At 39.5% G+C, this 27,011-nt stretch overlaps 1 protein-coding gene across 2 annotated transcripts; it reads left to right on the top strand.

The window, feature by feature from the left end:
* The first annotated feature begins 188 nt into the window (after window positions 1–188).
* rbm6 (RNA binding motif protein 6) lies at window positions 189–13,733 on the top strand. Of its 2 annotated transcripts, none has more exons than XM_085159840.1 (23): window positions 189–321; window positions 917–984; window positions 2,179–3,691; window positions 3,783–3,872; window positions 3,991–4,060; window positions 4,963–5,036; window positions 7,935–8,009; window positions 8,268–8,559; window positions 8,669–8,826; window positions 8,923–9,023; window positions 9,115–9,184; window positions 9,704–9,779; window positions 9,865–9,914; window positions 10,002–10,122; window positions 11,051–11,148; window positions 11,475–11,813; window positions 11,903–12,052; window positions 12,166–12,231; window positions 12,308–12,538; window positions 12,625–12,699; window positions 12,794–12,891; window positions 13,031–13,082; window positions 13,173–13,733. In XM_085159840.1, the coding sequence occupies exons 2-23, from the start codon at window positions 938–940 to the stop codon at window positions 13,266–13,268; spliced, it is 3,942 nt and encodes a 1,313-aa protein (XP_085015966.1). In that variant the 5' UTR covers window positions 189–321; window positions 917–937; the 3' UTR covers window positions 13,269–13,733. The 2 variants fall into 2 exon arrangements, with proteins under 2 accessions (XP_085015966.1, XP_085015967.1); XM_085159841.1 differs by having other exon boundaries at window positions 9,707–9,779.
* Window positions 13,734–27,011: the final 13,278 nt, after the last annotated feature.

The raw sequence follows: 27,011 nt of genomic DNA on the forward strand, positions 1-27,011 counted from the left end.
CTCACTTCCGCACTGCTCGTACTTATAGTACGCACCGTACGTAGTACGCGTAGTGCGCGTACTTCAAGCGTGCAGACCCTGAAATGGGACACAGCCAGTATCTTCTTCTTCTTTTTGCTATTATTGTATTTAATAACCGCTGGGTGGCAGCAATTCGCCCTGCATAGGTATAATATAACAAAAACGAAGAAGACGAGTCTGCGCTGCAGCAGCTGTAGAAGAAGAGCACACGCCTCCATTTTTCGGTAGTTCGTTCAAGCCATCGACGGTCTGAGCGACAAATTCTCGCAGTATCAACTCTCAGCTCGAGGAGCAACCGAGGTGGGTTCCATACACTGAATATACACGTAAAAATACTGAAAAATAAGCCCTGGTGAAGGTTCTGCGCAGTTGGAAGCTTGGAAAACGAAAACGTCCTTTAATCGTTAGCCAAGTTACGTTAGCTTCGATAGCGTCACTCATCACTTACGGTAGACTGACTTTTGTTACAACGGTCTTACAAGTTAAAACACTGTCGCTGATGAAATGATTCGATCGTGTCGTTAAATTCCTTCGCAGTTCAATTAGGACATCAGTGTTATTTGTCTATGTAGTGGCGTAGTTTTGTGAGGCCTACCTATGGCTATAATTAGCGAGCAGTTCTTTTGTGGGCCACCATTAGCACTCACGCCACACTGCATGTTTATCCCGTGCAGCCATCTTTTGAAAATCATCTTTGTTTCGGCCTAATAGCGCTCTTCCTGACACATAAATGGACACTTTCATGTGACTGTGCAGAGTTTTCTGATCAGTCCTATTGGGGTTTTTTTTCCTGTCAAAGCCCAGTAGTTATAATCTTTATTATTAAATGACCGATGTATCATGGGTAGCTTAGATGGTGTGATAATAATGCAAATGTTTTTTTTTTCCTCTGCAGATAGGATACTGACTTATAAGAATGTGGGATGGACCAGGGCAAGGACCACGGGGAGGACCACCCTTTCGGTAAACGAGCATCATTTAGTCATAAGCGCATACTGACTTTAAGATGTGCTATTGTGTATTTATTTTTGCCCAATTTCACATGTTTTTATCTGTAATGCTATTTGCAAGCAGTAGGAAATGTATTTGCATATTTTGTAAGATTGCAATCTTGATGTAGTATTTCCTCTGTATTATTGTAGGGTCTTTGCCTTACAATTTAAAGCACCTTTAAGCAACTGCTGATGTGATTTGGCACTATCATTAATTTGAAAAAGTTATGCATTACATTTTGCTACCTACCTTCAACCATCAAATGTCTGTATTGATCTGGATAAACATATCCGCTCACTGTCAAATCTGGCTTAAGATTTTCCGTATTCCTATAGAGTAGTGAAGTATGAGGTCCACTCAGCACTACACAATGGGGGACACGTCAGAACCTTTATTAGCAAAAGTCTGTAGAGGCATTTCTCATGTAGACGAAGAACCACAAACAAATACATGTAGATAAGCACACAGACCTCTACTAAATATTCTCACTCAAATCTTTTTCCAAACCTATAAAAACCTCCATGCTAAAGCTCCCCACACACAACAGCTGCTGGGACTAACTGGTCCTTCTCAGAAACGATACAGTTCCCACTCCTAGCCCAACACCAGTTGGTTCAAAACTACAGCTGGTGGTATAAAATATAATCAATCCTATTTTGAAAATGGAAAAGAATAAACATCTTAAGATGATATGAAGGTTATATGTGGTCAGTGATAACTGTTAAGGAAGTGAGGTTAAGACAGACATTAATTTTCTGAAATGTAAAAGTTGCTTTAACAAAGTAAATCCTCAGATTTTGTATATTTAAATTTACAAAATCTACATAATACATATTCTTTCAAAGAATACCTATTCTTAATTAACATGCCGCAACCTAAGGACTTTAAATTACCTATGCACACAGACATGCATGTGATACATTGTATTTTCATGTTGTCAACATAAAGCATAAAACTGTATTAATGTACAGATTATTGTCACGATGTACTATCTAAATAGCTTGATAAATTCTGATGCTTTTGCACTATTGTTTCATGAAACACATGCTAATAAAGCCTCAGTGAATTCAATTAAACTGAATCATTGGATGTCACTTAGTTCTACCATGCTTGCACCTGTTTTTTGTTTTAAATAATATTTTAATAAATATTAATATATTCCAGTGGTGATCACCGTGGAGAAATGTTTGGGGGCAGAGATCGTCCCATGCCTGACTATAGAGGTAGAGATGGGATGAATATAGGTCATATGGGCCCAAGACCCCTTGATCTGCCGCCTATGGAAATGAGGAGGATGGATGGGCCACCCATGAGGGGGCGTGATATGGACCAACATGATATGCGAGGAAGGGAGCCAAACAGAGAGTTCTTCAGACCTGGAGAAGAGCCTGATTTCAGTCTTCGGCGGCACTATGAAAATTCCATTAGAGACAAACTTATGAATTCTTCAGGTCTCCCTGGGCCCGGCAGGAACGCCGTAGATATGGGAGGCAGGGGTATGCCGCCTCGAGAAACGAACAGGTTTATGGATATGAGGGAGAGAGAACCATTCCATTACGATATGCCACGGTTTAGCAATCCCAATGTTGATGGAAGAAGAGGGTTCCCCATAGATCAAATGGAGCGAAAGGATGGATTTATAGACATGCATGACAGACCACCAATGGGAGAGGCAGGTCGCTATGATATGGACATGGCTACACGTGACAGGAGAATGATGGACACTGACAGGAGAGGAGGGCCGCCTTTCAATGCAAGGGGTGGCTTTGATTCTGATATGGATTTCAGAAATCGTCCCGGACCTTCAGCTGAATTTAGAGGTAGAGATCGATCTCCTTTAAGATTCGGAAATAATGATGTCCCTCCACAAAACAGAGGAAGACCAGACATACCTCCAGATGTCGGTCCTCCTAGGTCAGACTTTATGGGTGCAGTAGACACTATCAGAAAGAGAGAATATTCTGAGCAGAGTAACAGTCCCCTTATGGATTATCGGAGTGGTGAAGAGATGACACTTGCAGAAGAATGGAAGAACCGTCGAAAGGATAGCAACTCTTTCTTCAACAAAGGTATGGGTGGTGTACCTGAACCCAGCTTACCTGTAGGTTTTGGCCGAGATGTGAATATTAGGGATCCACCAGGCTTTAATGAACGGGATAGACCATCTGTTGACTTTCCACGGAAGGATCTTGGCTTTCCTCGTGGTGATCGCTTTCCTCCCATGGGTCTACCACCAATTGGAAGCAAAGGCCCACAAGATCATCCACTTCCAGAAATAAGTCCCCTTACTGGCCCCCAAGGAAGAGAAAATGAGGGTAAACATTGGCTTGGAGAAAGAGACCCAAAGCATATTCACAATAAATCACATTGTGATGAAAGGCCGCCTTTGGAGAAGAATCATCCTTTACACGAAATTCAGGAGCCAACTGATCGCTTTAAAGAGATGAAGGATATCCCACCAAATCAAGGACCTGGAAGGGGTAAGCTAGGGCCTGAACAGGACTTCCCAAGCAGCAGCACTATACAGGCAAGAGATCAGGACTATAGGGACATTGATTACAGAACAGGCTCTGGAGGGGTTTTTGACTACAAACATGAAGAACTTCAAGCTCCAGAGAAACTCCTTAAAGAGTCTAAACCAATCTCACCTTCAAAGTTTAGTGATTCTGGTTCCAAGGTATGTGTAATTTGTTTTTCCTCACTCGTATTTGTTTAACAATATATTGTATTAATAATATTTGAATATTTTAATGGCTGCTGCCTGAAAGGATCAAGATTACAGGAGTGCATCAATGGAAGACAACGTTTCCAATACTATATCTGTAACTGGTATTCCTAAGACTGCCACAATGGAGCAGGTAATTGAAATAGAAATGCAAACTTGTCTTTTACATTATCTATTTTTTAAACCATACTGTGTTTTTAATTGGCATAGACAGACATGACATAGCTTACTCATTTTGAAATGTTTTGCAGATTCTTGGTGCTTTTGCAGCTCGTGATGGTGTGCCAATGCAGGGGATGAAAATCAAGAAGGTTGTGCCAGGTAAGAATGAAATTTCTTTGTGGAACTGTTTGGGACAGTTTCTCGCTAGTCTGTCCTCCTGACGATTCGCTTTTACGACATTCGAACCTCCGCATTCTTTATTTCTTTACATTCTTGGTTGCTTTTCTTGTTGGTTGTCTCTGGTAACTTGCTCAGTGAAAAGAAGGAGGGGGGTGGGGTGTTTCTGCAATCCTTTTTCATGTTTGAGGACCTGGGGTCTTTGCCAGCGCTTAAAAAGACTTAGCAAGATTAAATATTAGCAGCTTTTGGAGAGTGATATTTGGTGACCCGTCAGAAAAAAGACGTGTGGCATGTGACTTGCTGAATGTGTCCTTTGGGGATGCTATCCAAGTACTCTGATCAGGGGGGAAAAGATGTCTGCCAATCTGAAATGGAAAGCCCTCTGCTGGCGCTTTGTTCATGTTGCTGATTTAAACATCTGCTTTAGTGTGAAAGTTTTCCTCAGTGGGTCGCTGTACACGCAGTGCCTTCATGATGCTGAGCTTTTTTGTGAAGATCATGTCAAATGTATCAAAACACCTCACAGAAATGGGTGCCTTTTTTCCGTTTTTGATTAGAAATGAACACAAATTGTAAATTTTTCTGTCTCCATGGTGCTCTCTACTCAAACACTCACTTGCCAGTGGTTTGTTAAGGCTTGGCTTATCAAAGCCTTTCATGACGAGTCTGAAATGTCGTCAGTCATCTGAAGACTGATTAAGAAAAAAAAGGCATAAACTAAAAGTTTTCCTGAAAAGGTATGGGTGTCGGTAAAGGTGTGAAAATTCGCTCGCTTTGTCTCGATGTATTCACAAATGCATTCTTGTAATGTTTCACTGGGTGACTATCATTACTGGCATTGACTAACAAAAACCCATCTGTATTTCAAATGCTGTCCCCAGGTTACAGCTACGATACGGCCTATGTGGAGTTTTTAAACCTCGAGGATGCAGTCCACTTCATGGAGTCCAACAAGGTGGCCCATCCTCGTCACTCTACGAAGGCCATCTCTTCCATCAGGATTACTAGGGGTTGAGGGGGCATTTAGTAAATGGGGAGGAAGAGAACCATGGAAGGGATTGCTTTAATTCTTAGTGAAGTCATCTTGGCTGAGGAGATGATGTCAGATGTCGACAGTTTAAGAGATCTTTTTTTTTTTTTATATATATACATATATATTTTAATAGGTGGTCCTAATCTCTTTTATTAACATATCAGTGCTTATCCACACAGCCATAATAATGCCACAGATAACCTATTAAGTCGATCTAGAAAAAATATGACTTTAAAACTGTATGTACAGACAGTAACTGCTTTTCCTTTTGATTACTAGTCCTAACTTTTCAGATTTCAGCCATAATGTGCCAAACGAGTAACACTACAACATATTTAACCAGAAACTATAAATATAGTTCTTGCATGGTTTAACGTTTGATGAAAAGCTAGTCTCATTATCTACAATGAATCAATGATTTTTAACATTTATTCTTTTTAAACTCGAACGTTTACTCTATTTGGTTATGAAGACCAAAGGAAATTTTTTGCTGCTTGCGACACATGGGTGCCTTTATGTCCTACAAAATTTTGAGTACTCGTCGTTCTCATCTTGTGGTGGCATTTTGTTTTCAAGTAGGCAGCTGCAAGTTTTAACATTTTACACAGCAATTTTCACAGGATTTCCCATAAAATGGGAAAATAAAAGGAGGCTGATTGGTGCTCGTTTTCTGTACCGGCACCCTTTGAAAGATTCCAAGTTTGAGGAATAGAGTTTGAAGGCATATCAGAAGGTGACAGTCGGTTCATCTTGAGGCTTGGGGTTGAAAAATAGTATTGTAGCTGAAATGTAACTGATTGATTGAAGTAGCTGAAAGATGTCACTTTTCACTTTTAGGAGTTGTGTGTGGTGGCTGTAAGCTGTGTTGATGACTGTCTTCATTCAAATTATTATTTTGGGGTATTGATTGAAATATTTTCCAGTTGTAATTTTAGGACAGGTAAAGCATTATAGTGAATACCCACTTATCTATAATGTCTGCATTCGAGAGCTTTTAGCTGTGCTTGCAGCTTGGCGCTGTAGTTTGTTGCTTCACAACTTTGGTGCAAACTGAAATAACTGGACGATATCTTGACTATATTATCTCAGCTGTTGTTGAATTGCCAAGAAAGTAATTTTGGTGTTTCCTCGTAATGAAGCTGTTTGATTTGTGATCGAGCCGCTGACTGTTCCTTTAGGGTCCTTTATTATGTTGACATTTCTGTTTTCGGTGCTATGCCACAACATTTATTCGATGGATTCTCTGACTACACAAATTTTCATGGAATGCCTGAAAGTGGGGAATACAGATTCACAAAGCTTCAAGACACAGTTGCAAACAGTCTTGTCTTCAGGTTTCTGCAGTATGTCTTATGTTTTTGGTTCAATTTCATTTATCTTCAGCTTTTTCTCAGAATGCAAGTCTTGCAAATTCTTGCTGGCCTCTTGAACTCATCAGTTATTTATTTGTTTTTGTGGTTTTCGATATCGGCCTTTGGATTGCTTGGAGCAACTTTGATCTTGACTTATCTTGGCCAGTTGGATTTTTGCTGAAATGTGTAGCTGTTTTGGCTCAAGTTGACTGTTTTGCTTTTCACCTTTATTACACCAATAACTTATTTATTTTTGTACATGTTCAGCAGCTTGTGATCGGCTTGTTCAAAAAAAACCAAACCCCAATGGAATCAGTTGTCAGGTTTTAATGACAAATATTTGAATATCCACCTTGAAACTCCTAGAAGAGGAAAAGGATGGCTCTAGTTTTTGGGGGGTAAAATAATGGCTCTGGAATGAAGACACACTGGCCACATTCGGATGCATTTTTGACTTCCACAGGGTTATGGATGATAAATGGTTCAAATTTGTAAAATCATTTATACGTACTGTAGGTTTTGCTTGGATACATCTCATGCAGATACAGCCTGGTGTTGGAAAGGGGTTATTTACAGTGGCAATGTTTGGTTTGTGCAACTCATCTGCTCAGAATTTGGTTCTCATCTAGCACTTTAGAGTGATCTTTATTCTTCCGTGGATGGCTGACTTGTAGACCAAGAGTGAAATTTCTAATGTCTGGACCAGCTCCCTATATCTAAGTCTGCGTTATTTCTGATTCTGCAAATGTGAGACTAGTGCAGGTCTGGTGACTTAACAAGGAGCAGTGGGCGCCATGTGTCCAGCCTCCTACCCGCTCTGACTATGCAACTCTCTGGAGTGTTTTTAGTAGTGACAATGCATCAAATGTGGACATATCTACTGCGTGCTCCATGTGAGAAAGGGACAACTGTAGACAATCTGATCTGATGTTAATGACACTTCTCAGACTTCATGTGCCGACTGTTTAATAAGGCTGGTGGATTGAGAGGGGAAAAAATTGGTATGATCTCAGTTATTTTTGACAAAAAAAAAGAAAAACATTGCCTATTTTAGCTCTTCAGTTCAGGGTTCGCTGTCCTTTTCTTGTTTAATAGTGAGTTGCATAGCTTTGGATTTTGGTTGGGCAAAAAATACATTTCAGCATGTTACTTTGGCTCAAGAAATGGGAGATTATAATGGCCCACATGATAATTTTATCTATTGATAGAGTAGTAATGAATATAATCCATAGACAGCGCTTATTTGTGGTCCCCTTTCAACTAGCTGTTTTTTCGGGGACTAATGACCCATGTGTAGCATGGGTCATGGACATGGGCTTTGCACTTTTTCATTAGTGATGGCCCGTTTTGTCCTCATAGAAGAGAGGAGGGCTAAACCTGCCACAGTGCATGTTGGGTGTCACTGGTATTTTAGATATGAGTAACTGGGAAGTTTAGTGTTGACTGGTATTTTCTGTTCTTCTTTCAGGGGTCTATAAAGGTTGGCACTAGAACTACTTCAATTAAGTATATCCAGCCAGAAGAGTGTGAAAGACGTGTTCATGTGAGTGAATAAAGAATCTTTAGTTCTTCAGTTCAAAAAGCAGTTTCTTCTGAATAATCAGAACACATTGATCTTGGATTGAACAGAGTAGATCTAAGTATTGGGCTTGCATTAATAGAAAACAGCAACAATAGTAACTTATACTAGCTTATAGGAGCAAGCAGACTTTGTAAATAAAATAAAGCAAATATCTAAGTAAAAGATGATGTGAAAAAATGTTTTTTAAAAATTTATGGCTCGCATTTTCTCTTGCTACAGGAATCAGATCACAAAGTACCTCAAATTCAGGAGCCCCAATTGCCCATATCAGATGAACCTTTGGAAGAGCTGAAGATGAACCTGAATGGGTCCAGACCAAAGGATCCGATTGAGACCTTTTCTCATAGTCAGTGGCAGCGTAGCTCTGACCTCACTCCAGAGGCCTGGCAGCAGCAGGTGGACCAGCGGCTTCAACAGCATGATACGGAGCAACAGACAGAGTCTTGGAACAACCGCAACCTTCCTCATCACCCCTCACAACAGTCTGACTCTGTATTTAAAGACAGCAAGAGTATGCAAACTTCCGTTTGTTGTCCTTTGTATCTTGATGTGGATGAATATGTTTCAGTTCAGTTATGTGCTAATACAGATCAAGTAAAAAATTGTTGTCACTGTTACAGCCATGATAATAAAAAATGTGAAGTCCACAACAACAGTTGAGACTATCCTGAAAGCCTTGGATCCCTTTGCTTATTTGGATGAGAGAAATGTTCGTCTAGTGAAAGGCAAACCACCTGGATCAAAGTGCTTCTGCTTTGTTGACATGGACTCCCATGAGGTACTGCCAGATATCGCTACTTTTCCATTCTTGTTGAGTTTGTAATGGGGTTATTTGTTCAGTATCCGGAACATACCATTGTTTCTTCTTTTGTAGCAAGTGACACGTCTGGTTGAACTCCTCACTAAACCCAGGCCCCTTTATATCGATGGAGTCAGAGTATATGCTGAGGTTGCAAAACCCCTGAAGAACCAAAAGTAAGTAAAGATTGCAAAGATTTTCAAACCAGACATGTACACTAGAAAAATCTTTACCTTTTGTTTTTTTTTCTTTTTGGATTCCCTTCAGTGTCAAAAAAGATGTTGAGAAATCAAACACTTCTATCCTTGGTTTTCCACCTGACGGCAGCATAATCGGGGTAAGTTGTGGTAATTATAAAAAAAATTATAGAAAATTGCATTTTTGAATGTTAAACTCATGAAGGGTTTTTTTGGTTTTTGTTTCTTTTTGTTTTTATTTGGAGCTCCAAGCAGTGACCCCTTCCTCAGTTCAGTAGGCAAAGTGAATTTAAGTGCATAATTTCATTAAGATCATAACAGCTTAAAAGGGTTTCTAATATTAGTTCTGTACAAATACTACTAAACTCCAGAGCTTTGATTTCTAATGATGTTAATGACTAAGGAGAACACAGAACTCCAAACAAACACCTGGTCGCCCAGGTTGAGGTGATGTAGTTTGTCTGTTAGACTGCAGTACTCGTCACTGAGCTACCATGCTGTGCTGTAAAGGGTAGTTACTGTTAAAAAGCAAAGAAGCAAGGTGGGAAAAATAGAGGACTAACAGGAGGGTGAATTATTAAATGTGCAGTGCTCTCTAATTACTGAAGCTGAAGTGAATGATACAAACTCAGATGATCTATTTTCTTTCTGTGTTTTAGCAGCAGCAGTATCCACAACCTCCACAGTTCTTGCAGCCTCTGCAGCCACCTACTGGTGCTCTTACTGGAATGCAAGGTGACTTTCTCAGATACAGTCTAGTATGTCTCTCCTGTTGGTTATAATTTTTTTTTTTAATTTAAAAACTATTGTTTCTTCTCAGGTGTTGCAATGTCTAATGCTGCGCCGCCATTAGACCCCAGCGGTACCCTGGTAGGTTGCATACCAAAAGAGCAAAGTTGCAAATATGCTGTCTGAAATGTGACCATATAACTGTCTTTATTTTTCAACCCCTCAAAGGGAATCGGCTATCTTGCACCTCCAACTGTGGATCCATCATACCAGTTGGCTGGAGCTCATTTGACCACAGAGTCTTCTGGGATGGCAGATACCACAGACGGATCACAGGCCTACATTTATGGTTAGACGGTTTAAATGGGTCTTTTTTTAGGATCATCTACCATCCAATTAGGGCTGGGCGATATGGCCTAAAATCCATATCAAGGTATAATTTGTAGCATGTGTGGTAACTATATATATCGCGATATATTCTTTTCTTCTGTATAACGTATTTTACACACTATAAGGCACACTTAAAATCCTTTAATTTTCTCAAAAATCGACAATGTGCCTTATGTATGAATTCTGGTTGTGCTTACTGACCTCGAACCGATTTTATGTAGTACACGGCACGCAGAAATCTGTCAAATAATCATCCAGGCATCCATGAAAACAGAATTTATTAAATTCATCGGAGTTCGAAGTTAGCAGGAAGTTAGCTCACTAGTTTCCACCTAAACATGATATGCCATGTTCTGACTGAGAGATTTCTGAAAAAATTAAAACGTACAACTCTGCTATCACTTCCAACATAAATGAAGAGAGAAAACTAAACAGCAGTGACGTTTGCAGGGTTACTGAAGTTGGACTAGAGGGTATATAATGTTGTGCTACGTGATTGCTAGCAAAACAGCTTCGTTAGCATAACATTAGCATAGTGAAGCTGAAGGATGAACGCCAACTTTTTTCCACTGGATAAAGGTTAACGTGAGGGTCTCTGGTGGTTAGGGACAAATGCAATTGCATGGAAGGATGCTATAAACAGACCAAACTTCAGTCAGGAGAACAACTGAGATAATCCATCCACAATACGAGTAGTCATTAATATACTGCAACAACATGGGAATAGAGCAGCTGAGAGAGAATTCACCATTAATGAATCAATGGTTCGGAAGTGGGGGAAGCTCTACCGTTGGCCAAATTTATATCATTTCTACCGTATACAGTTTATGCCGCCCACCCCTACATCCAATGTATTTATGTTTATTCATTTGCTATGCTTACTCCAGGAGCTGAGATTCCAGACACATCTAGCTACTTGTATGATGCCACGTCAGGCTTCTATTACGATCCGGAGACGACGCTATACTACGATCCGAACTCCAGGGTGAGCCTCCACACTGCCTAAAAAGTGCAAAGTTTAGTGAGTCAGTGAAAATAATGATTGCTGTGAAGAATGTGAATACGAGTTTGTATGTCGTAGATTTCACTGCATAATTAAAACATCTACCCAGTACCTCCAACTTCTTTTTGAGAAGATTGATTGTTTAGATGATTAAAAATTATGACCCAATCATTAAGTAATAAGAAGATGCTTTGATTTAATTTAGCAGATTTTTAAGCAACCCCAAAGGAAATTTGAATAGAGGTTTTAATTGTGTGTGTGTGTGTGTGTGTGTGTGTGTGTGTGTGTGTGTGTGTGTGTGTGTGTAGTATTTCTATAATGCTCAAGCCCAGGAATACTTGTACTGGGATGCTGTGTCAAAGACCTATGTCCCAGTCCCAGGAAGTAACTCTGCAGATAACCAACCTGTTACCATGACGGCTGAAGACCAGGCCATTCTTTCAAACCCAGCAGCAGATGCTCCTCTAGAAATGAAGAAGCCGTCAGTGTCACTTCAGGCTTCAACAGTTCCAGTTTCAGCTGCCAGCTCAGCTCAGGAGCCCGGCTCAGCTTCTGGTGCTGCTCCGGACAAAGAAGGTGACGACTCTGCTAAAAAGGACAAAGAGAAGGATAAGGAGGAGAAGCCAAGAAGCCTAGCTGCTGTCAAGGTCTCAGTTATGTAACAAATCTGCTGTGCATGTTAAATAAATATGTGCAGGGGGCAAATAGATGAGAAATGTTTTGTTCCTATTTGCAGATAATGAAAGATATGGAGCGCTGGGCGAAGATCCAGAATCGTCAAAAGGAAACTGTGCGTGCTCCATCTCCTCTGCTGAAGACCGGAACAGACGACGATAAGAGGCAGTCTAAATCGGCCGATGCTGGTTTCGCTGTATTTGAAAGGAAGGTTAGGGACCCCCAAACATCATAATTGAGTCGACTCGATTTCACACGCAGGAGTAACAGCTATTGCTTTCTTCTGTTTTGTAATCATTTTTCCTTCTATTCCGTCATCTGCAGATTGCAGGTGGAGATGATCTTTTTAAGAAGCCCCTTGCTCCTGCTAAGAAAGACGAGAAGTCAAAAGTAAGATTTCCTTCTGGGTCATATTGTTGGTGTTTTGGTTATTCTCAGTTTAACCTTCATCTGCTTCCGTTTTCAGCGTCCAATGGGATCCCTGGGTATGCTGGCATCAGACTATGGAGCCGGAAGCGATGAAGAGGTGGAGGAAGAAAAGGAGGACGAGACGGTTAAAACCGCTCAGAGCGGCCAGTCAAAAGAAAAGGACGACAAACTGACTGACTGGAAGAAGATGGCGTGTCTGTTGTGTAGAAGGCAGTTCCCCAACAAGGATGCTCTTATCCGTCACCAACAGCTTTCTGATCTGCACAAAGTACTACCCTCTGACTTGTCTATCATCAGTTATTGGCACTGATACTACAAATGTAGCCTCTAAAACTTGTATTGTTGTCTCCACAGCAAAATATGGAGATCCACCTTAAAATTAAGAGGTCAAAGAAGGAATTGGAGGCACTGGAGAACCAGGAAAGACAAGTAAGTGGACATGCGTGGAGTGGGAACGTTTGCAGAGGAGGGTATTGTGTGGATAATTCAGTAGACTAAGTAAAAGCGATTGTGTCCTCTACAGCTGAGTGCCAAAGAAGCACCCAAATCACCAGAACAGAAAAGAAGAAAACACCATCACTCACAACCACAGCATCAAAACACCTGGGCTGGGAGCTCCAGGTAGAGGCATTAACAAAATGTGTTTATTGTGACTAAAATGGGAAACAAAGTAAATATTATGGGATTTTTTTTTTTTTAATAAATACATTTAAAGCATGCTTCTGGTCATATTTGCCTAACGGTTTTCCTGTGTGTTTAGGGAAATGAATAAAGTCAGCGAGAGGCCTGGTTTAGGGGCGGAACCTGTCGCGGTAAGTGCGGGGTTTCATTTGATTGATTTTAGCATTATGAGAAGTTTTTGTTATCTGGACATCTTATTGAGTTTTTTTTTTCTTTTTTAGCCAAGGAAGAAGAAGGAGCCTGTCGTTTGGGACCATGCCACCTACAAACAAGCAGTACGCAAGGCCATGTTTGCACGGTTCAAGGAACTTGAGTGATCTCATCTGAACACATCTTCTGTTTGATATGTGAAATGTTAAAAACATGCCATGGCGTGAGAGATCCGTACAAATGCCTTTGGACATTATTACTGTGTAGTAAATGTGTATTATTACACATTTTTGTACACTGAACACTGACAGATAATGAGATCTTAAAAAATGCATTGCAATGGAGCTTAAAACCCCACACAAAAAACTCTATGGATTTTGTATATGAAGTGTTAATACAGTTCATTTGAATACTTTTTGCCCTTTTCCCCTCACTTTTTTTTTTTTTTTTTTTGTGGCCTTTATGTATATTTGTGAATGTGTCTAGATTGTCTTTTTCTCTCCCCGCCCTTTTAAAGAAATGTCACTATGGCCATGGTTTTGTCTTTAAAATGAACGATTTTTTTACACTCTAATTTGAATGGTTAAAATTATTATATATGTGCATATTTTAAGTAAAAAAACAAAAAGAAATTGACCTCGTGTTTCTGTGTCTGTTGAGGTTCATGTCCGCTGCACACACATCTCCTGACCACTAGGTGGCAGTGTGATGCCGTGTTATATGTTGATGTGACCACTGGTGTATTCAGTTGAGATAATTGAATCAAGTAAGAATGCGTTTGATGTCTTCACCAACTTGAAGACAGCCGAAGGTCTCAAGTGGATGTGCATATTTCTAATTATGGATGCTATTGAAGACCAGCTCTGACAAATTGTTTTATTCATTACAGTAAGTCTTGATTGTAGTTTTAATGTTTGCAATTTGCAGAACCCAGAACATCACCATCTCTCCTTTTATTGAGTTTAACTACCTACAGTGGTGGTTCAGTGCCTGTAGAGGATTGCACGATGTGCTGGCATACCAGCTACTCTGAGAACAGGGAGCGTGAGGAGCTGCAATCAGTGTGACAAACAGCAGATACAGCAGGAGGGAACCAGCATCTTATCACGTGTGCAAGAGCAGTCATGCCTTTTACTTTATGCTTAGGCAAGTTATGGCCCGAAACTAACTGGAAGAATTAATCCAGTTTGTTTTTGCACCCATATCTTAACAACCAGCAGGTAAAGTAGATACAGTTAAACTTACAAATCCACATAGTTAAGTGTAAACCAGATTTTACTTGGAAACCAAAACATCAGGTGGTTTTTTTTTTTTTTGGTTTATTTTACGCTCATTTCTGCTCAGCAATTAAAATAATAATACTCCAGAGAAACACTTTTTTTTTTTTTTTTTTAAATACAATTTTCATTGCCACTCTGCAGAAACATCTGTACAAATGTGGAGTCAAATTAAAGCCTCCGTTGCTCTTTTGTGTTCCGAAAGCAAAGTGGTAGGTCTTTATTTGTACTCCTGTCTACTTTCTTTAATGTGTGCAGCTTGACAACTTTTCTGTTTTGCTTAATCTACCAAATGTAGACAAACAGTAATATAATTTCTCTTTATAATCTCCCCTTACTGTCCCAAAGGGCTAAAGGGAGGCGTTTTGAGAAGCTATCTGTGGCCATTTTCATTTTTTTATTATATCAGTAATGTAATATAATCACATTTCCCACATACCAAGTTACTAAGAAAGGGGAAATTGTATGAAATGTTTACTGCATATTATGTAATACGTTTGCTCAAATGTCACATTTTATGCAGCAAAACAATCTTTATGCTCCACCATATACAAAATAACCTAAAATTAAATTACATTTTAGCAAAATACAATGTAAAGATGAAGAACATACACTACCATAACAAAAGCATGTATTGTGCAGCCCTTTGTTTTTAAAGCATTTTTGTGGTCACTGTAAGTCTCTGTCCTTGGGAAAGGGACAGCTTATGTGTCAGAAAAAATCAAGCATTTGATCATATATTCATACACTGAGAGGTCCTAAAATTACTTCCATATTTTCAGGGAATTTTCTACCCTGCTAGCCTGCTGGTATGTTTAAATTAACTTGTATTCTGATTTAATCGTAGGTCACTGTATCTTCAGGCATCAATCAAATGAATACATTTTGATGGCAACAGATTTAGCAGAGTTGGAGCTATGATCGTTGTATTTCCATGTAAATAGCAGTTTTATTTCCAAGATTCCTATTGATTTGGGTTTCATGTTCTTCAGTGACATAATTTTTAGACCTGTATAAGTTAAATAAAATGTGTGATTGTACAGTCAGAGTAGAAATTTAGGAAATTTGAAAATGCTGCTTTTACCATTCAGTCCAGATCCTGTATAATATTATTGTATAACAGTGTCAACAATATCAGTAGGTGTTTATAATAATAATGGATTGGATTTATATAGCGCTTTTCAAGGCACCCAAAGCGCTTTACAATACCACTATTCATTCACACACTGGTGGAGGCAAGCTACAGTTGTAGCCACAGCTGCCCTGGGGAAGACTGACAGAAGCGAGGCTGCAGCCATATTGCGCCATCGGCCCCTCTGGCCAACACCAGTAGGCAGTAGAGTAAAGCGTCTTGCCCCAGGACACAATGACCAGGACAGAGAGCCCGGGGAACGAACCGGCGACCTTCCGGTTACAGATACGCTTCCCAACCCTCTGAGCCACGGTCAGACTGTGATTCATGCACTGGGTGAGGGATTATCCAGCATTTTATCTCCCCTTACTGTCCCAAAGGGCTAAAGGGAGGCGTTTTGAGAAGCTATCTGTGGCCATTTTCATTTTTTTGTGGACTGATTTCCATTTCTCTTTTCTCAATTCTGTCACAAGACCCAAAGACACCCCCAGCTTCCAGTGACAGATGCCATCATTATCCAATCCTAATGGTCTATGGAATGAAAATTAATGTGCAGTTAGTTTGTGAGGATGAGAGGCCAAATAGAGAGGTAGCGCAGGGGGGACTGTCACGTTAGTATCCCCCGTGTGCGTGTGAAGGAGAGCTTTCAGACATTGTGGATGGCAGTAAAAAGTGGACAGGGAGGCCAATTATCCCAGCTTGACGCCTTTTAGCAGCAGGCAGGTGGAGCCGGAGCAGCAGTCTGGGGACACGGCACAAGAAGATACAGTCAGCAGGATTCTCAGATGTTGAAATGTGCTGTGAGACTACAGGGGTGAGAAGAGGAGGGAGAAACATCATTTGGTTGCTTTTATTGGTGGTCTGACACTAAACTGTTGCAGATGTGGAAATATTCTAAATGCAAAAAGATGCTAAAAAATTGGATATATTTACATTTTGCTAATTTTTTGCCCCGGTATTTACACCCTTGCATCGAAAGGTAATTCACATGCACATCACTTTGTTTTTCCATTTTGCTTTTCCCTCTTCAAAGTGCCCCAGAAACATAACTCACATAGCATTATTAAAGATGCTATGGATGGAATGGATTTACAATATGGTAACATGTAGGATGACTGTGTGGTCATCTCAGATCTCGTCTCTGTCCGTTATGACAAATGATCAAAAGCATATCCCACGCAGAAAGAGTCCCTTAAGGAGTAGCATGTGTCTGTGGTCACCCCGTGCAAACAAAGAAACTAAACCACTGCAAGTTCATAGGAAAATCATTCTTGTCTGAGCAGTTTCCCCATCTGGTTTGGTCTTTCAAGTGTAAGTTGGAAAATTGTCTGTTATTGATTGTTAATCCACAACATTATCTTGAAAATGTCCTCGTAATTGCGAGTTGAGGGACATCCTTTAGAGCGCGGCTCATGCTGAGAAATGTTGGACCCTTGCTCAGAGCAGAACGAGACCCACTGGCAGCCCTGTCAGTGAGAACATTACAGACATTTGGAAATGATGTCATGGTCCTGCACTCCAACTCCAACTGACAGAGAAATGACAGAAGTGATAGCATTAAATTAATACAGAAAACAACCAGTTGGAACATTTCCCTTTATTTTCACAGCCTGTTTTGACTTCTCTTCCAAGTTTTGTGTAATTTACAGTTGTCTCATTTATTATCACTCAGGAGGTTTTGGCATACGCGGTTCTCATCTTTATTGCCACGTTGCTTTTCTAGGCGCACTCTGCATTGACACTGCTTGGGAGAACTGTACGAGATTTACGAAGCTCATCTGAGCGATTCAGATTCAGATGTGATTCAAAAAGTCAAAAGTAGCCTTGCGTCATTTTTATATTAATCATCATCAAGAGTGGCAGTTGCTTTGAATGCTCTGTGACTCACTATTGTCTCCTGACAGTTAAACTTAATTTCATTGCCTGAGGTAGTGTAGATGAATTTGATTAAAAGAAACCGGGAAGGGGGGGGATAAATAAGCAAAAAGCCTTAAATCCTCTGTTTTTTTGTTTTGTGTTGTTGTTTTGTTTTGTTTTGTTTTGTTTTGTTTTGTTTTGTTTTACATGGTTTCAAATTAAAACTCTGTTATACAATTGTGTGCCAAATGGATTGGCAAACCTAACGGTAAAGGACAACATGATGATCTTGTGAGTACCTTTCCCAACTATTGTTTTTTATCTTGACCAACAATGTGCTTGTGAACACACTAACCATATGAGAATTTATGTTAATTGCATTGGGGGTGGGGATCAGGAGGGTTCTTATATGAAAGCTGAATGTGCATAATAAGGAAGTGTCTATATTAGCTGCAGGCAGCAGAATAATCCCCTCACCACAAAAGCAATAAAAAAGTAATTATCTAATTGTATGTTCAGTCCTCACAAGATTCGATTTACATGCTGAGGGTTTCTTTGTCTGTCCTCAGGTGCTACCATATGTCGAAACATCTTTAACTCATGTCTTGTCTCATAAGGTGCATTAGTGTGGCTATTACATGTTAAGAGGTGACTTCTTTAACCTATTTTACCAGTCATCTGAGTACTTAAGAGGAAAAAAAATACTCAAAGCAGGACAAAATTTAAAAAAAAATTCAACTCATCTACTGGAGGAATTGTCTTGTTTCAGCGCAAAGCCTTCTTCTGTTCCTCATGGGAAGTCAAGCCTTAAATAAAACCAAAACTAATAAGACTTTCTTTTTTATCTCTTAAAACCAGCCACTTTATTAGGTGCAAAATCCTAGTCCTTGGTTGGAGGCCTTTTTGCTTTCAGAACTGTTTTAATTCAATGAGCATCGCACACTTGCTGCAAATTTGTTGGCTGCACATCCATGATGCAATTCTTTCATTCTGTCACATCCTAAAGGTGTTGGACTGAGATCTGGTGACTGTGGAGGCTATTTGAGCACAATGAATTTGTTGTAATGTTCAAGAAACCAGTTTAGGATGTTCTGAGCTTTGTAGTGTGGTCATGGTGTGTTATCCTGCTGGAAGCAGCTGTCAGAAGATGAGTACGCTGGTCATAAAGGGAATTTTGTGGTCAATACTCAGGTAGACTCAAACAAAGATCAGCTGGTATTTTTGGGTTGAGGCAGGATAAATGCTTTCATGCTGATTACAACAAATTCTGACCCTCCATCCAAATTTTACAGAAGAAATTGAGACTCATCGATTCACTGTTTTCCTAATCTTCTGCTGTCCAATTTTTCCTGTGCCAATTGTAGCCCCAGTTTCCTGTTGTTAGCTGACAGGAGTTCTCTAAACCCTAGAGATCAGAGATCACACCTGATATCTAGAAGATCAAACCCAAGACATCAGCAGCTTCTAAAATACTCAGACCAGTCCAGAAACAATGCCACATTCAAAGTCATGTAAAAGTTCTTCCCCATTCTGATGCTCAGTTTGAAAATCAGCAAGTCGTCTTGGCCATGTGTGGCCAACATGACTCACTGTAATCAGCTGCTGCCATGCGACTGGCTGGTTAGGTATTAACAAGAAGTTAAAAAGGTGTACCTGACAGTGTGCCTGTACACAGCATTTTAATGAGATTCATAATTACAGTGTGGAGTAGTATGTGTCCATATAGCACTGAAAAGAGCTTTTTCCCAGACAAGTGCTTTTTTAATGAATAAATTCTTTCACATGATTTTCATAAAATACTTTCCCCCATGGTTTTTATCAAAACTTAAAGCTACCATTATTTCAGTTACTTGCTAACCTAAAAAAATCTTCAAATTTACTAAAATGCGAGTAAAGAATAAAACTCCAAAGCTAGGTAAGACAAGCGGTAAGAAGTCTTTAAGGATTCAAGTGAGCTGGCCCTTCCTTGGTTTCAAATTCTGTGTGATTAATAAGGTTCCTCATGGTCATCAAGTCCAGGCACTCAGATATTTATATTTTCATCTTTGTATATTATTAATGTCCTGTTTAATTTTTAATATAATATCAGCTTGAGTGAGCAAAGGGCTGAGGGCAACTTGAGGCCTGGGGTGGAAAAAATAATATAATTTATTAGCTGACTGGAAAGTTGGCCCTACACCCTATTATAACTAATGTCAATATGATGATTTTTTCATTTGTTATGGCCATAACTGGCAATAATGTTGTCAGGATGTTGCTATAATAATGATTGCACTTGGGAATATGTTTAATGAGCTTAGCATATGGATTATTTCAGGTCAGTTCCCTGCCTCCGTTTATTATTGCTATTCACAGTAAGTGGAAATAGCTGTCAGTGCAATCAGCCATTACTACTATACTGTGCACGACAGATTTACTACTAGTAGTCCATTCTGACACCATATTAGTAGCGTTCTCTATATTATCTCCTTCTCTCACACACACAACTCCATTATGTTCCCTCTTCATCTGAATTAATGATGCACACTTGCAGCAAAATTACAGTTAATGTATAAACTTATGCTGCCACAAGGGGAAAAACACACATCATAACGCAGCTTCCCTTTCTTTCTTTCTTTCTTTCTTTCTTTCTTTCTTTCTTTCTTTCTTTCTTTCTTTCTTTCTTGCAGTTTGAGAATTAACCTGCTAGTCACTTTGTCTAACAGGTATGATTTACCATGTTTGTATTTCACACTGTTGCTGCACGTTCCAGACAGGTCAGACTCTCCCATGTTATAAATGTTGTGTGAGCTCTTTTAGTAAATTGCACTCTGAGAAAAAAGTAGTCCATGTTCAAGACAGGCTAAATGTACTTGCAGCATGTTCAATCAAGACCACTACATTCATTTTGTATGCCTGAAGTCCACTGCCAAACATTACAGTGGGCGCTCACAGCCTCACCCCTCCTCTGGATGTCCTGTCTGCTATTGTACCACATACCAAATAAAGCTTCTTCAACATATCTCTGAAACCTTGTAGGTGAGAATGACAATCCCCTGCTGCTACTATACCTGTAATTTTTTTTAGGCTTTTACAGTATGCACTGGAACTGCTGAAGCAAAGATCCAGGTTGCAGACCCCCGATGACAGAAACATGGCTTTGCTCCTCAGCCTACCTGTGTTTTGGGGCCCTGTAAATGTGCACTGAATCAGAAGGTGCTGAAAGGTGCTCGCAGCACCAGCTCTTTACCCCAAACTACAGTTCTACTTAGTCTTCCCTCTATGGAGGAAACCAGAGGACACATGGTTAGTTTCATCAGCAGTAGGTTTACATTAGCTTTCTCCAACTGATAACATGATCAGCAAAGTGTTGTACAACAGATGGAGACGCAGTGCTGCTGCTTTTTCTCATTCCCCCCAACTTGATCTATGCTAAGCTGGCTGCAGGATATTTCCATTACTGTTCTTGGCTTTTTCAACATCCGTGGCATTTCTATACAACAGCTTTGTTGAAACACAATCACCTGCGCTTGTGCCAATTTCTGGAAGGAAAACGACTGTACAAATCATTCACTGTCCTGGAGGCACAAACCAGTACAGTAACATTACCTGCCACATCATGACTGTCAGCTTTGAGGGATTATAGCAGTCTGTAATGTTGCCTATGCTCTTACACAAATGAGAATGGATGGAGCTGGTGGGAAACATGCAAATGTTATTATCTACAATCTGAGCTCAGGCATTCTCATTCACTCTTCTTGATTTCCACTCTAATACGTAGGTCTCAATTTGTGGTAATCTACTAGATGCGATGAGGTTCGAAAACCAGAGCGGGCTCAATGTTCATGTTGACTATCAGGAGTACAATTTGCTGCTCTGTTAGAAATGAGGAGCCATCATATGCAATTTTATATTGAACTATAGAAGACAGTGGATTGAAAGAAACACCATTTCTATGACAAATCTGAGCACAGGAGGGCTTCTGTGTCTTGTTAATGTAATTTTTCTTTACTTAGAGTCCTGAAGGGCCATTGGATAACAAATGGAGGCAATAAATCATTTTGTCTCTTTCTGTAGCGCAGACCTCAAACAACACACTACAGCAAGGCTGTAAAGTGCCTAATCATGTCAGTTAAATGCCTCCTTATGTAAATCTCCAAACTGCATCTAAAACCCTTAATGTTTAAGATGACTTCATCTACCTACCAGCCTTTCATTCCCTTGCTTTTATGCATGTAAGTGCCTTGCACACTCACTGACAGCTGAGAAAGCCTCAACCTGAACCACTTCCACCTCCCCGGAGACAATACTGACTACAACACAGCCACTTGGGTCGGCCGCTCCCTGAATACTGTGTAGGTGTGCAAGCAAAGACAGAAGTGCAGTAATGTGTGTGTCTTAATGGCTGCCTGTTAAAGCTCAGGTGTAGCATGTATCTGCAGCATTTGTTAGGTGATTTTGCTCTACCTTTTTTTTTGGTAGAATTTCTGTCAGGAAAAAAAATGTTAGTCTTTCTCTGAAAACCTGATAATGAACCTTATTTGTTTTGTTTTTTTAAGTCTTTACTTTATTCTTTTACTGAAGAATAAAACAGGCTCTGAGTTTCTGATGACAACATAGGTATTTTGTTTCTTTGGTTACTCAGATGATCTGTAGTGTGTTTAAAATGTATAATTTTATTTACTTATTCTATCAAAACCCTCACGTATTATATTACCCTTCCAAAACACAGCCAAAGATAAGTAAAATGCCTTTTTCTATTTAGGCCTAACTTTTTTTACTCCTCTATATATCTTTGCTCAGTATATCTGCATGCAAATCAATAAGTTCACTGAAAGCTTCTTTCAAGTCGCTTCAGTCGCCCCTGCATTTGATCTCAGATTCTTACCTTTGAAATCTCAAACTTTTTCAAAGACTTCCTGCAGTTCTTTTGCTCCCTAATTAGCTTAGGTACAGGGACTCTTGCCTTCTGTGCTTCCATATATTTTTTTAAGCTTAACTTTTTGACACAAGCAAAAAGTTTAACAGCACAAAAGAGCCTCCTTTGCAGCATAACCAGAATACAGTGCACTGATGCAGACATAGATGCACCATCATGCATGCCCTTTGTCATCAAGACAACCTTAATTTAAAATTTTCAGCTGAATACTTATATTCCAGTACATCTTAGTCACATCTCATGTAGCATGCACAATAATAACTACTCTATACAGACTGTAATATCAGAATCAGAATACTTTATTAATCCCTAAGGAAATTGTGTAATATCTTTTCCTGAACCTGTGTGTGCAAGTTTTGAGCCACCCCTAATTTCTTTGTGTTTTGCTTCCAAGTTGTTAGAGCAATAGTTCTCCAGTGTTTCTCTGCTTTTTAACTCATTTCCAGTCCAGGTCTTGTACCTGACCATTTTCCGGAAATTATTTGTTGCTCTTATTGATGAGCGACTTAACACGAACCAATGAATCATTCAAGCACAAAAGTCCATAAAAGTTTCAGACATTTTTAATCCCCCCACTGCGCTTTCTTTTTGTCCTTTGGTTAACTAATATTTTTCTTTTTATTAAACTCTGCATTTATCTGTTCTCACACTGTTAGTCACAGGGGAAAGATATTTCTGTGCGTGCCCTGTGCATATGGCAGGAATCACAGTAAAGCTGACTTTGGCACAACTTCTACTGCAAATTTCATGTAAGCAAAATACACAAATGCTACACTGTTGCTATTCAACATATCAAAGGAATCTGTTATCAACCATGAATGCACTATGATTAGATTAAGATGTGGGATTATTCATGACCCATTAAGCCATTAGGATATTGGAAGCTTTATAAGTTTTCACTTTGTAGCATGATGAATAGAAACCCTAAAGATTTACCATCTATTTGCCTGAATGCTAGTTAAAGCCCCAGCCACACAGGCTGGGAGAATTTTGGGCAAATAGGGGCGTCGCTGATAGGTCTCTAGGCCTGCGTGATGGGAGCTTAGATGGTATTAAGTAGAATAAACACATTCATTTTGCCCAGAGGATTAATTTCCAATTTTTTAGCAATACTTTTTCTCTGGTACAGCAGCGAGGATTGTGTTTATGGTTTTAAATTAAACTTGTTAATGGTCATTTCAAAGAATTGTCTTAATTTTTAGTAGAATTTCTCATTTATTAGTCACTTAGTTTTCATCTAGCTCTGCTATTACCATTTCTGTTTTCTTCACATGATAATTACTTAGTATTAATATTGCTAGTGCTTAAATTATGACCCAGGGTGAGAAGGTGTTGCCCTTACCTGTGTTTATCAGTGGTGTGAACATATAATCACACAATTAATCCAATTCAAGTCTATTAGAATTGTAGCTTACACTGACAGTGCTACCATACCAAACCAACAAAGACAACCAAGCTTTTTCTACTTAAAAGAAATACAGGGCATAATATACAGCAGATTTCTTTTACTTTTTTGTGTTTTTTTTCCTTTGCAAATAATGTTTCCTGCCTGTATTATGTGTAAAAATGACATGTTACAGCATAATTCAAATTAAAGTAAAATCAGATGTGGTCGTTCACACAGCCATTGTACAATTCTGCATGTTAGGTCAACTGGTGTCTCTGAACCCTGACAAAAACCTTATGACATACTCGCAGTGTGCTCGTTGCCAGCAAATTGGGGGCTCATGATTCAGGAACACAGAGAACATTAGTTGTCTGTGCCTGGGTGACTTCCAACAAGCTACAGTTCCTAGTTACTCCCAGAGTGTTTTCTTTGACGTGAGCCTAATCACCTTCATAGATCATCAGAACGTATCTGGAGTGGCTGAAGGAGAGCTCCACCTTTGTGCCAGGCCCGGTTGGCGTGACTTCCACTCCTGCAGCTGTTCATGCATAAATCAAATAAGAAAACTCAATGAAGCCTTATTGTGGATAGTGTGTGAGCTTATTGGACCGATCAGCGCCAACGAACGCCTGTTTCTCTTCACTTGAAAATCAACCATCACCATAAAATTCCTCCATAGTTTCTAATACCGGATTCTACAATGCAAACGCGCCCACCAGAGCACAATGACGCATGTCTTGAGCTTGTTTTGTGTTACACTGTGTTCTCCTGAAATCTAAGAAGGTGTTTGATCTTCTGTTCTGCATCTTGCCAGGACCATTATATAGCCACGGCATATCAAATGGTTCAACAACGGCATGCTATTCCTCTGGCCTCGCCTTCTATTTGAATATCATCTGTCAGACAGTACAAGAGGAGTCCTGCTCCAAATGAAAATGCCTATAGCATATGAAATTACACAGCAATTTATGCCATCTGTAATCGTTATTCATCATCTCTGTGTCCTGTGACAGCCAATAATTAGCAGTACTTTTTTGTCTCCCTACTCCTCTGGTGTACCTGTATTCTGTGGGGGTTCAGTCACAATACAAACTTTGATATTAGAGACAGTGCTGAGAAAGCCTACTACAGTGCATTTTGCTAAAAAGTAATCTGATGCACTTTGAGGGTTTTATAATAAGTTATATGATGAATGTAAGTATATCCAATGTTGTCAGTGGTGTGCTGTTAAATAAATGATGCAGATAATACTATAAAGCTGTACTTCAGCTCTTTTGTTTTTCATTTTTTGTCACAAAGGAAATAGGTCATGTATTTTTTCTCTTATATTGTGTGTAAGAGCAACACATGTGTCTCTGCTTTCTGGATGAGGTGCCATAAGCTGTAAGGCCAAAGGGAAACCAGGAAACTAGCACAGCCCAATCATAAAGTCATAATATAATCATATATACTTACCAATTAATCACTGTCAAACCACTGTTGTGTGTAACTTGTTACAACGTAAAGTATTGCAGTAACATCACATTTGATGTGGATAAAATCTTACGGCTTGACCTACAAACAGCATGATAAGCCTAATTCTATCCATTCATATTTTTTTTCCCTAGTGCTATTTTGTAGCTTAGGGAGTGTTAGATAACAGAGATAATTTATTTCCATTATTTGTACTAACAGTGTTTATATTCAGAATGCATAAACATGCTTTTTTCATTTGCATACCTACATTACTTAGGTGCTCTTACCACATCTATGACAAACTTTATTGCAAAAACTAAAGCCACATTTTTTCATTACCTCTAATATTCAGCATAGCTAGCGCTTGGCATACTTAGTTTGCCATATTTGCTTTCTTTTGCAGTAGATGCAAATTGTTTTTATGATTCATTGTTTTGTGCATAATAAGGCTAAGCTCTAGGCAATCAGACAAAAATGTCAGTTTTTCTGACTGATAACAGAGCAAATTAAGCATTGGCAAAAACATGCAAAGCAATTGCATCACAGATAAATAAAAGTTATGTCCCTGTCTCAAAGTCAGAGAAGAGGTTTAATCTAAAACGCTGGGCTGCTGTATGCCCGCTTAACATTTCTGATTTCTCTGTGGATGACAAGCTTAAGCTCCAGCATACTTCAGATCACTACATCTGCCCAATCCCTGCTCGACAGCTGACATCATGCAGCTGTTGCCAAAAGGGAGCCTTTCCCCCTGAGAATGAGCTTTGCCTGCACCGTACCACTGTCACAGTTTATGCACGGTAACGTCGTAACCTGTTCTCACACAGATTTATGCACACGTGAGCACACACCAACATGCTTGTCCTATCAAGGCATCTGTGAACATGGAAGCCTAGAAACTGTCAAATAACATCTGTAACAATACCTTTTGATCTATTACTTTAATTAAATAGTAAAACAATCATTAACAGGTTTATAGGACTGTGCTGAGGAGATTTTTTTCTTCTTTTTTGAGAATGCGAAATGTAGCCTTACATGTTAGCAGCAGCTCCTATAAAAAGCTGTCCTGCAATAAGCGCCATATGATAAATATGAGTGAATAACTTGTTCTGTTTAAATGCTTCATGATGTACTTATTGACAGATAAACTTCTAAACAAACGAATCACATCCATCATACACTAGTTTATTTTGCTACTGAGGCAACAAAGTGCAAAGTCAGTCATCTGATACAGCACATTGTTTGGCATGTGCATACAGAGTACATATATCCTGACCACAATTAAAAATCAGAGGCTTTTTGATGAAATCTCGTCATAAATGTAAAATAATGGATTTGAAATTTCTATCAAATCTATTTTAATAAAATTAAAACATTGAAGCTGAGCAGAACTTATGGAAGTTTGATGGAGCACCTGGAGTCAACAGCTCTTCTCAGGTCACTACGTCAAATGTGGACCTCATCTGCACCACATCTGGACCTCATCAGGCCTTTGGCCAGTAGAAGGGAGGTGTGAAACAGCCTCACACAGAGCAAAAGGGTGTTGTGGAGAGGAAATGAAGAAGAAGAAGGTTTGGGAGCAGGCTGAGCTGGTCTTACCTAAGCTCATGCTGCAAGTTTTTTCCCCGAACAGTGAAGACTTATCATAAAGCGAAAATAATATTGCAAAATAATAAATGTTTAAAACATTTAAAGCACATTGTACAGCAATAATAGACAACCCACTCTATGCAAGTGACTGGTAAGACTTACATTCAGTGCTGGTCTTCTTTCTGTTTAATAAACTGTGACTCCGAAAGGCTGATTCAGTCCAGCCCCTGTGTTCTGGCTACACTGCATATACATGTTGACAAATTCCACAGCTCCTTTGAGTTTCTTTCAGGTCAT

Source organism: Neolamprologus multifasciatus, chromosome 5 (assembly GCF_963576455.1).
Source record: "Neolamprologus multifasciatus chromosome 5, fNeoMul1.2, whole genome shotgun sequence".
Taxonomy (NCBI): Eukaryota; Metazoa; Chordata; class Actinopteri; order Cichliformes; family Cichlidae; genus Neolamprologus; species Neolamprologus multifasciatus.

Bases quoted from the DNA above. Each gene is read 5' to 3' on its own strand.
- rbm6 (XM_085159840.1), top strand. From the start codon at position 938: ATGTGGGATGGACCAGGGCAAGGACCACGGGGAGGACCACCCTTTCG. The intron at 3,692-3,782 runs GTATGTGTAATT...GCTGCCTGAAAG, and splicing joins TTAGTGATTCTGGTTCCAAG to GATCAAGATTACAGGAGTGC. The intron at 10,123-11,050 runs GTTAGACGGTTT...TGCTTACTCCAG, and splicing joins ATCACAGGCCTACATTTATG to GAGCTGAGATTCCAGACACA.